Source organism: Myotis brandtii, unplaced genomic scaffold, assembly GCF_000412655.1.
Source record: "Myotis brandtii unplaced genomic scaffold, ASM41265v1 scaffold230, whole genome shotgun sequence".
Classification (NCBI taxonomy): Eukaryota; Metazoa; Chordata; class Mammalia; order Chiroptera; family Vespertilionidae; genus Myotis; species Myotis brandtii.
The window spans coordinates 6,515,980-6,528,251 of record NW_005358650.1 but is presented as its reverse complement, the minus strand read 5'-3'; the positions used below and the strand labels follow the sequence as shown (position 1 = coordinate 6,528,251).

The window sequence follows — 12,272 nt, the reverse complement described above, 5'->3', positions numbered from 1 at the left end:
TCCCTGGCTGCCAGAAGGATGTCTGACTGCAAGCTTAGGCCTGATCCCCCGGGGAATGGGCCTAAGTCAACAGGTGGACATCCCCCAAGGGGTCCTGGACTGCAAATGGGCGCAGGCCGGGCTGAGGGACCCCTCCCCCTCCACCTTGTGCACAAATTTTTGTGCGCCGGGCCTCTAATAGGATATATAATAAAACATATTTTTACTGTTATGTTTGTTTCAAATATTTTTCTTTAATGAAGAATAGATCAACAGATCAACTTGTAGCTCTGACAACATGCCCTCCCAACTATAATAATGGTAGTCTATGTTATTTCAGTTAATTTTTCTCCTTTAATATACCCGAATACAAAATTGTATTTTCCATGTGGTTTTCAATGTAATTATGTCTTTACATAAATCACATACAGAGATAAATTATAACATTTATCTATGATTTGCTTTTAAAAAGTTAATGATATTATTTGAATTCAAGTCATACTGCTAATTATGTATTTTCTTCATTCACTTTAGCAGTGGCAGAATGTTCAAATATAATAAATTCTTTTTATTTTACTTACCTTATTTTCCAAATTTTTGCCATAAAATTAATGCTATAGTGAAAATTATTGTACATTTTTCTTTGTGTACCTGTATGTTTCTTTGAAGTGGATTTTTTTATGCCTTGCTTCTTAAATTTAACTTGATGCTATTGCTCTCCAAAATGCCTGAATTAATTTACACTTTCTTTATCAGTATTTGAAAATATCACTTCCCCCATCTTCACCAATACCTGGTATTTTCAGACTTCTTAATATTTGCTGGTATAGTAGGTCCAAAGTGGTACTTGCCTGCTCATGTGTTTGACCAATTTACTTTTGTGTTGTATTTTCAAATTGACTGATATTCTTAAATATTTATTGTTAATTCATTCAGTCTGGCTTGTCTTTTGACTTTGTTTTTGTGGTACCTTTCGTCATACAGAAGTCTGGAAAATTAATATTGTCATTATTTTTATTTTATTTTTATTTTTAAATATTTTTCTTTATTGCTTTCAGAGAGGAAGGGAGAGGGAGAGAGATAGAAACATCAATGATGAGAATCATTGATCAGCTGCCTCCTGCATGCCCCACACTGGGGATCAACCCCGCAACCCAGGCATATACTCTGTCTGGGACTCAAACTCTGACTTCGTGATTCATAGGTCAATGCTCACCACCAAGCCATGCTGGCCGGGCTGAATATGGAATTATCTTTGGTCTGTTATTGCTTTTATTCTTCTCCTGCAGCACACCAAAGATGTCATTCCACTCACAGCTTCCCTTATTGCTGTTGAAAAGTTGGGTAAAATTTTTATGCTCTTTTATTTAGGATTAATGTGTTTTCCCCAATTTTGAGTGCTTTCAAAAATGTTTATTATCTTGCATTTTCTGCAGTTTTACTGTGATGTGTCAGAATGTAATTAAAAATTATTCTCCTTGGATTTCTTAAGCCTGTTGAATCTATGGGCTGTGTCTTTCATAATTCCCGATCAATTATTAGACATGGTTTCTTCAGATATTACCTTGTAAACCCATTTTCTCTTATCTCTGCTTATTGGACTCTTGATTAAATGCATATAAGACCATCTCATTTTATATTTCACATCCTTTACTCTTTCATCCCCATTTTCCATTGTTGTCTATTTTTACTCTATTGTGAATAATTTATTCTGATGTGATCTGTTTTCTACATGACTAATTGTCTCTCTTCTTACCAAACTTATCCATTGAATTTTAATAATTATATCTTACATTTCTAGTAATATTTTTCTTCAAATCTTCTAGTTAGGCTTAGAGTATCTGGTTGCCTGCAGATACTTTTAAGCATATTGTGGAATAGGTATGATAGTTTTATAATTTGTGTCTGATTATTCCAATGCTTATTGTCTTGGTAAATTTTTAATTTTTGTTGTTTTCATTTATGTTGTGGCTTATCATTTCCCACTTATCCTTGGGGGGAAAAGTGTTTGTGTCATCCTCCAGATAATCTTGCATTTGTTCTCTGCCAGGCGTCTGTAGCTGCTACGAGTTGGGACAGCTGAAACTAACTGCTGCCTGAGTGTTCCTGGCCATCTATCTTTGCCTGGGGTATAAATCTGTATTGAGACTGATCTTCACACACATACACACCCCTACTCACACATTTCCTTCCTTCTTTCTTTGCTGGGCACCCAGGCTACCTTCTCTTCAGCTCCCTGGGATTAGGAAGAAATAATTGGGATAACAGACAATGTGGAGGGAACCTCCAGTAAGTTTCCCACAATTTGAAAATCTTGGCCTTCTCTTGACTGTATGGTCACTTGGAAAACATGCTGGGTCTTCTCTCCATGACCCCTTGTATCAAGAGAAATCAGATTCTGTCCCTGGCATCAGCTGTTTGAGACGAAGCAGGGACCTAACTTACACAAAGGATCATCATCTTTGTTTTTCTTTTTTTTCTTCTTCTTAGGTGTTGCATGAATTGTCATAAGCCTTGCTTCACTTATTCTTCCTTAGAAACATGAGTTTTTGGAGGCTCAGAGTGTGTTCTGTTAGAGACACACAAGGGGACCCATGTAAATCCTTCAAATGAGGTACTGAAGTCCACACATTTCTGAACCAAAGAGAGAATCACACAGTCTTACAATGGATTACTGGTTCAGATGACACTATTTTGCCACTATTTATTTTATAACTAAGATTATTTTATTGTGTATAGTATGCTTTGTTCTTTTTTATATCATCTAGAGATGGAAAAGACCACAAGATTTTGAAGACTTAAATAAACTATACACATTTGTTTTAGCTGACTGGAAAAAAATTAAAGGGAATCTAAGTCTTACATTAAGAAGATTTAGGCAAACTATTAAGATTATTTTACATCTTTGTTACAGAAGCTGCTTGTGTATTTTTTATGTCTAGGATGCTGTAGTCTTCAAAGCTTCCTGAAATGTTAATAAGCCTGAAATGTTTCCTTTTTATTAATGTTTTTGACACTTTTATATTTAGTAAAATGTGCTCAACAAATGCATATTCTAAATATTTTAAAAATATTATATATTTATAGTGTATATCTATATAATTTTGATTTTTATATGTATACATTTTTAGTATAATATAGCTCTTTATGTGGGTTTTAAATGTCTGCTGTCAAGCACCAGGAAGAAACTTTTTTAGACTCGTTTATATGCTGGTCTTTTGTTATTTGAACAATAGTATTTGCTTTATGCATCTGAATTATTATAAGCCTTTAAATGAAATCCTAATGGTTAAGATCTTGTAATTAGACCTGTTAATTTTAGATTGAGTCATCTGTACTTGTAGCATTTGGGTTGGCTAACAAATGATTTAGCCAAAAATATGGTAACTTAGGAGCCTGGTGGCCATAAAAAGCATGAACACATTCAATATATTACAGTGTAGCTTCCTTTAGGATATATTACCCCAAATAGTATATCAGCAACTACTGATAAGATTATCTGTACAAAATATATAGTGTCTTGCAAGATTTTAAACCCACAGTCCTCTTATTCTTGGGCTTGTACCATTGTCTTGGCTCAAGAATCTACAGGGTAGAATATGAGAAAGATTAAGATTTTAATACTTGATTTCAGTTGTAGAAGGTAAATGCAGTGAATAAATTAACAGAAAATGAGGCAAGAAATTTTGAATTATTACCATGCTGATCACTAAATCATAACTTGCCACGTAGAAACATAGAAGAACTTGACATACTTGACATACAGGACTTATCAAGATCGATTTCAAGAAGAACCCTCATCTCAGAGTAGAATTGAAGAAGTACTAATCTCTTCTGCTCCCTGCTGTCTAGCATCTTCCTTGGTCAAGATTCACCCTATAGGTGCTAATATATTCATTCTTCCAATATATTCATTACTCCACCCTTGGCTGCTCCAATGTTGGAGAGGAGGGGCAGCTCAGTGTTTGGGGTATGAAAGTCTGCAGGTAACAAGTGAATTTGAGACTTCACATTAAGCTTTAGAAGTATAGATTTTTCTAAGTATAGACTTCTTACAGACAACCTTGAAGGGACCATTGAAGCTGTCACCAAATGCAGAATAGAATGATTCTAAGTATAAGACCATACAGTACATTTAGAAAAGTAAGTTTTTACACTTGTAAATATTTTTGAGTCTTCAATTTTCTTCTATATGATTTTCTGCTCAAAATTCAATCTGCATTAGCAGCCACCTTGATTCTTACCTGTTTAGAGTTTTCTTCATTAATAATTAGTAAGTAGAAAAAGGCATTTTCAAGGCTTAAGACAGTATTCCATTTACTAAGACTGAAGAATATATAAAATCATAGATATTTTTCTAAATGAATCGAAGGCCCATATTTCTGGTTTCATATAATAAAGTCTGTTGGATATCCACAATGTAAAGATGCTATAATCAAATTACACATGTATCAGGGATGCAGAGGATATTTCCAATATCAGACTTTAAAAGCCCAAATTCTAGATCAGTACATCAGGATTAATAAATTTAGGTGAGGTGATTATAGAGTAAATTTTTGTACATGCCCATATCACCAAATCTTTATTTATGTCTTTTAATAAATCTGTCTTCCTGGATTCTTTATACATTCAATTGTGTCATAGACACACCGGAAAGGGCCTGGCAATTCTTTAATTCTTAAGGTTAATTGTTATTCAAAATATCAGTCTGTTTCCATTCCATTTTTCACTACTTTCCCATATCATACTTACCCAAAGTGTAGCCAGTACCTAAGTTTTTTTCATTCGTGTATTTATTAGTACTATTAAATTTGGGTTTTGCTTTTATTTATCTAGTGAAACTCTTAAAGATATCCACTGACTTTCTAACATTAACTCTAATAATCTCTTGTTGTCCTTAGCCTTCATATCTCTGCAGATGTGCATTTTTGGTCATGGTCTTCATCTTCTATCCATTGTTCGGTATCTCAATATAGGATTGTTGTTTGCATGGGACAGGCACATTCAGTTTAATTGAAGCAAAAGTAAAATGTAATGGAACAATATATAGAGCTATCTTGTGGAACCTGAGAGCAGAAGTTATAGCCAGACCTCATTCATTCACTCAGTATTCACTATGTGGTCTCTAAAAGATACTGGAGATAAAATGGTCAACGGATATAGTCTGTAACTACACTAGACTATAAACTCTAAAAAGATAGGGAATCTGGCTATACAAAAGTAAATTATCCAACAAACATTGATCAATGGTAAAAAACTAGCTTTCTGCTTTAGGGTGTTTTGTTGTCTTGAACAACATTTCTTCAAAAGCCACCTTTAAGCTATAACACCAATTAAATTATTAAATAATTAGAGGCCCAGTGAATAAAATTCATGCATGGGGGCAGTCCCCTCAGCCCAGCATGCACCCTCTCCAATCCAGACCCTTCGGGATCGGGCCTAAACTGGCAGTCAGACATCCCTCTCACAATCCTGGACTGCTGGCTCCTAATCGCTCACCTGCCTGCCTGCCTGGTCACCCTTAACTGCCCCACCCCTCGCTGGCCTGATCGCCCCTCACTGCCCCCTACAGCTGGCCAGGTTGACCCCAACTGCTCCCCATGCTGGCCTGGTCGACCGCAACTGCCCCCCTGCCAGCCTAGTCACCCCTCATCTCCCCCCACCCCCGCCCCGCTGGCCTGGTTGCCCAATGCAGCCTGCTGTTCAGTCGTTTGGTCGTCCCTCACTAACCCCCGTGATGGCCTGGTCATAGGCAGCCATCTTGTGAGGGTGTGAGGGTCAATTTAGATATTACCTCTTTATTATATAGGATTATTTAAAATCCCTTGAGAGAGGATTGGATTGGCCCAGCTTGAACCAGATGTCTATTGTGAGCTAACCAGCTTTAGCCCTGGGTGTGGGGGTGGGGTGTTTGGAGTCATATGGTATTAATATAGAATTTAGACATACTGGCTCAGCAGGGAGTAATGAATAATTCTCAGAGGAGGAGTTTATATTTCAAATTGTACATATATTTGAATTCCATTATAGTACTTTATTGATTCTCCATCATATTTGTTGTTTCTTCTTTCCTTCTTATTTCCTAACTTTGGGATTTGTCCAAAAGATATCCCATTTCTTCAGTACTCTTCCTCTTGAAATTTTATGGTTTTGAGTATCACTGATATGTAGGTGAATCTGAAATATTTATTTCCAGATTTTATTCACTTCATAATGCCTACCTCACATGTTCATTGGGACTATAGGCCTCTGCTCTTGGATATCTCACAGGTAAATCATAGTATGTCCAGAATCGCCAAATTCCTCTATCTAATTGTCTTGATGTCAACTCTCTACTACTAATTATGTAGGACCAAAAGTTTGAGATTATGTGTATGTCCAACCTCACAATTTCTTTTCTCACATTTCATTAGTCATCAAACTCTATTGCTTCTTCTTAATTTCCCATATTCATTTACTCCTTTTTTATTATTGCCCAAACTGCAGTTCAGACCTTTATTACTTCTTATCTAAATCATTGAAATAATTGCCCAACTGTTTACCTACAGTCATTACAAACCATTGAACATATGATTTTCAGTTTAGTCATTTTAAACAGAGCTGTAATGTCATCACTTTTCTGTTCAGTAATTCCCTCTTATTTATCAAATATAACTCAAAAGTCTATGTATAACGTAGAATTAGTGCTCACTGCAACTAAGAAAATTTAAAATAGCAATAACAAACAAAATCAAAGTTTATTTCTTTGAAGTTTTTTTTCATACTAGTCCAGAGCTGGAAAGATGATACAGGACCTAGGTTCCATCTAACTAGCTGCTCTGCTGTAAATGGCTTATTCTTAAGGTCATCTCATGATCCATTGGCAATGACACTCATCACAGTCATGCTTCATGCAGCAGAATAGAGGAAAGGCAGAAAAAAGGTTTGTGTACTTTATTAGGGGACTTCCTAGAACTACTATCTTAATTTTACTTATATCTCACTGGCTGAAGCCTAGAAATAAGTGCATACATAATTGCCAGAAAGAATCTTTCCTAAGAAATGAAGGAGAATAGACATTGATGTAGGCAGCTGTAAGTGTCTGCCATAGATTGCTATTTAATGCGATTTACTTTTGTTCTCAACTGAGCATTTGCAGCTTCATTTCTTATCTTGAGTTTAAGCATTCTGTTAGGGTAAATTTCAAGCAACCAATGTCAGAGGTTTAAGTCAGATAGACGTGTATTATCTGACATATGAATCTAGTGGGTGTAGGCTGACAGAATAGCTCTGCTTTCCTGGTCAGTGAGAAACTCAGGATCCTCATTATCATAGGGCATTGTACTCATTTGCCCGATCAAAGCTGACTCAGCACTATATTTGTGTTCCAGTCTACTGGAAAGAGAGAGAAAAAAGTCTTATTCTAGAGAAAGTAGCCTGTCTGTAAGTTAGAAGTGACCTGAAATGTACACATCCCCCAGGCTTGCCCATGGGTCATACACATCTTCCAGAAAGACTGGGAAATAAAGACTGTGCCTGGATGATCGTGTGCTCAGGAAGAAGCATAGAAAGATTTGGAAGGGATAACTGCTGCTCTGTCACATTCCAGTTCTGTCTGTACTTCAAGGGACAGCTCAAGTGCCATATGTGCAAAGAAGCTATTTCTGAATATTTAACCAAAAGCAATACTTATAACTCACAGTTATCTACAGCTGACTATTTGCCAGGAACCAGACTGTGTATCCTGGCTTAATGCTTTTCAAAATTCTATAAGATTTTGTCCACATTTCCACAGATGGAAGATTATAGCTTACTGATTAAACAAACATTATAGGACTAGGAAGTGTTGGAATCATGAGCTCTCCTTCTGTGCTCCCACAGCTTTTCTTTTCTTTTTAGTAGTTTATGCCACATCATTTGTGATGTGTCTCCCTTCCCTCCTAGATTGTGAACTTTCTGAGGCCAGGCGTGTTTCCTCTATTAGTCCTATCGTAGCTAACAGAATACCTTGTATGTAGGAGGCTTTCATTAAATATGTACTGAACAAATGAATTTTCATCTAAAAAAATTCTGAATTCACAGATAATGTATATAAAGGGTCAGTTTGAGCAGGGTATCCATGTGGTTGGGAGACTTTAATATATTCTCTTTATATTAAACTAGAGGCCCGCTGCCTGAAATTCGTGCATGGGTAGGGTCCCTAGGCCTGGCCGGCAATCAGGGCCCATTTGTGGGGTGACCAGCAGAGCGATCCGGGGCCCCCTGCTGGCACCTGCCTTGGCTGGCCTGGGGCCTGCGGGCTGGGGGCAGCCCCTGTGTCGAGCGTCTGCCCCCCTGGTGGTCAGTGCACGTCATAGTGATCAGTCGTTCCACCGGTTGTTCCACCGTTCGGTCAATTTGCATATCAGGCTTTTATTATATAGAATTATGACAATGATCTTCAGCTACTACCTTTTCTACAGAACTGCACTCATGCACTTAGAATAGATTATATTTATCTTTGTGAAATTCTTTGATAATTTAAAAAAAGTGCAATGTGTGAGACTAAAGTATGTTTTCTTTTTAAATGCCTATATTTGCTTTTTCAAAGTTTCCTTTTGCTTCTTATAATGTGTTGTATTTATCATTAAATAACTATAACAATCTCAATTTATTTGTGATGGGTAAGAAATGATTAAAATAGCTATATTGATTTTCCATTAATATATTTATTGACATGAGTGTGGCAGACCAATTAAGTATGTGATATCTATACAGAAAGCTGAAAACCACTGGCTTTCCATATTTTCTATGATTCATTACAGGCCACAATCCATATTGAAAAATAATCAACAAAACTTAAATTATTTATAAAGTGTATTCTAAGCATAGAAATTAAATTACATATTGTTTTCAGCCTGAGGCTTTTCTCTGCTTTAGAAATAAAATCATACAAATGCATTTTCCTCAGAGCCTATGAAAAAGTTGAGATAAAATATCTCATTTCAGAAAATGTATTTTTAATTTATATTTGAAACCCTAAATATTGTATGTGTGTCTCTGTGTGTGTGTTGGGTATGTTTGGGGGTGTCTGTAGATGGTAGTGGAGAAATAGGCTTAAGTCACACTGATGTTTATTTTATTAAGAAGAATGCACCCAGTATATATTTCTATACTGTAATATATTCTGAGGGATCTTATAAAAAAAACCTGAGTAAAAAGACTTAGACATCTTTTTTCAAATATTGGTTCTGTTCACTATTAAAGCTATGACCTTGAGTTTGATACTTACCCTCTCTGAGTCTCCTTCCCCCCTCCTGTAAAACAGAGAAAGTACAGTTTAGTATCAGTTAATCACCAGATGTTCACTAAGCAAATTGTATATATAGCAATAAGGAAAAACTTAAGAACCTCAAGTTATAGCAAGGACTAAAACACAGATACATCAATACTAAATTATGGAACAGATTTTTGTGGGCTTTAGAATTAGAGCTGAGATGAATTCTTGGCCCTTTGTAGTTAAGCAGTTTCTTCATCTCTATGACCTCCTCATCCACTAAGTCACCATCATCTAATTCCTGTCTTTCTGCAGCAACCTCCTAATCAGTGTCCCTGCTCCTGCACAGCAGCCGTAGTGATCTTTTCAGAATGTAAATGAATTCTTTCATGCTCTAGTTTAGTCTCATTTTCTAGCATACAACCTCAACTTAATTGTCTCACTTGTCTTTGATATACTTGTGTACTCTCTCTATACTTACCTCATGGGATCATTTTCATTCATAAGACTTTAAAGATCTTACATATGTTAATGATTTTTAAAATGATGTATCAAGTCTGAAACTTTGTCCTGAGATTAAACTCATATATCCATCTGTCACTTGGATGGCCATGGTCATCTCAAACATAACATGTCCAATACTGAACCTATTCTCTACCCTCACCCCACATCTGCTTCTGTATCAATCTTCCCCATCTCAGTAAATGGCAGTTCCATCCTTCCAGTTACTCAGTTCAATCATAATTCCCTTTCCCCCCTCACACTTAATTTCTAATTCATTGGGCAGTCTGATTAGAGCTCATGTCAAGATATATCCAATATCCAAACTGTTCTTTTTACTTGCATTGCTAGAACTCTGATCCAAGCCACCATTACCTCTCACTTAAATATGTGTGCTCCCTCCCTTGCTACATCTACCTCCACACACTTCAACTCTCAACCCAGAATTGGGATGATCATGTTAAAAATTAAATTAAATCATACCATACCCTTTATCAAAACCCTGTAATGGCTTCCCATCTTATCTAGAGTTAATTTGGCTACTTGTCACTCTGACCTTACTACATATATCTTTCCTTCCCTGCCCACTCCAGCCATAGTTGGACTGATTCAGCTTACATTATGGGATAAAAGTTTATCTTAAATTCATATAATAGTGACATATCTAAGGATATAAATCAGTCTTCATAATTAAAGCTGTGCTGGATTTTACCTATGAAGAAGGCATATACCAACAAGATTTCTGGCAACCATAGCAGAAAATTTTTTCCAGAGGCTATAAAGTTCATTGACATCATGAGAATTTTGTTGCTCAATCCAAATATGCTAAGTATTATAAGATTAATCTAGGAGGACTGTAAACATGTATTGTTTTACTGATTTGTTTTGTGTGAAACATTATTATAAGGTGCTTTTTAAGAAAAAATAGTTATACTTAACCATCAGAAGTTGGTTAATTAAAATTTAGAAGTGATAGCTATAATTATTGATTTGTTTTGTTTTGTTTAGGCCACCATTTTCAATCACAGCAGAATTCATTTTGAGATTCAACCAAACAAAAAATCCAAAAGAGAAGAAAAAATTGTTGGACCTAGCTAGAAAAATCCTTCTCAAATGTAAGGTAGTGTTACATTATTTGATTTAGTTGGTATATGAACTTTCTGTTCTAGTTGGTGGATGATTACTTGTTCTAAAATATTGAAAGAAAAAAGTAAGAATACACCTTTCTTTAATTATAAGTAGGCATAGTTAAAAATATTAATGCAAATTAAAGTTTATAATCAAACTAGAGGCCCGATGCATGAAATTCGTACACAGGTAGGGTCCCTAGGCCTGGCCGATGATCAGGGCAGATCAGGTTCACCACCTCCCTGCCTCCCTACCTCCTCCTTCCCTCGTTCCCTCAGCACCCCACTGCTGCTGGTCACCTGCCATGTTCCACACCTCCCCCTGGTAGTCAGCACACGTCATAGTGAGCGATCGAAATCCTGTTCTCCTGGTGGAACTCCCAAGGGGACACTTTGCATATTAGCCTTTTATATATAGAGATAATTCAATGTCAAATGGCTTCTGGGGTGAAAATTCCACTTAAATTATTAGGGAATATTGCTGCTGACACTAGTCAAAGAGCCCACATCAAAATATCAAAGGCTGGTAAATACATTTTTGATAATGAAAATTCCACTTTGTCTTTAAAAAAAAAAAGGTAACTGAGATATCAGGTGTCCCAAAGAGGGAAGAAAGCTTTTTTTTAAAAAAATATATTTCATTGATTTTTTACAGAGAGGAAGGGAGAGGGACAGAGAGTCAGAAACATCGATGAGAGAGAAACACCGATCAGCTGCCTCCTGCACACCCCCCACCGGGGATGCACCCGCAACCAAGGCACATGCCCCTGACCAGAATCGAACCTGGGACCCTTCAGTCAGCAGGCCGACGCTCCATCCACCGAGCCAAACCGGCCAGGGCAAGAAAGCTTTTCTTAACCTTCACTATATATGCACAGAGGGTTGTCATATTTATTAACTTCTGCCCATCTATAGTATAGTAGCCAGAATTTTTCAGCTGTTTGGCATGAAACTAATTCCTATGAATTACATTTCATCAATATACTTTTATTTTCTTTTTAAAATCAGAGATGCATCCTCTTTGTAGGGAAATGAGATAAAAATAGAAGAAAGCCCTAGAAAATAGTGATAATTATTTTCAACAAATAACTAATAATATCACTCAGAATAGTAGCAAACGTTCTCTACATTTTAATACTAAAACAGTTTACATAAAGGGTCAACATGTAAAAATAATAAAAGCAAAAATAAAAAATAAAAATTTATACAACTCTAGCCACAGAGCATCAGCCTCATAGGATGACTTTGAAAATATAATTAAGGGATAATTTAAATAAATAAATAAATAAATAGCCGTAACCGGTTTGGCTCAGTGGATAGAGCGTCGGCCTGCGGACTGAAGGGTCCCAGGTTCGATTCCGGTCAAGGGCATGTACCTTGGTTGTGGGCACATCTCCAGTAGGGAGTGTGCAGGAGGCAGCTGATCGATG

General features: G+C 36.4%; 1 protein-coding gene across 1 annotated transcript in view; it reads left to right on the top strand.

The window, feature by feature from the left end:
• TMEM232 (transmembrane protein 232) overlaps window positions 1–12,272 on the top strand; it is a 183,194-nt gene that overhangs the window by 23,930 nt on the left and 146,992 nt on the right. The window contains exon 2 of the mRNA XM_014539893.1: window positions 10,724–10,835. Within this exon, the coding sequence (XP_014395379.1) occupies window positions 10,724–10,835 (112 nt within the window). The remainder of the gene's footprint in view (window positions 1–10,723; window positions 10,836–12,272) is intronic.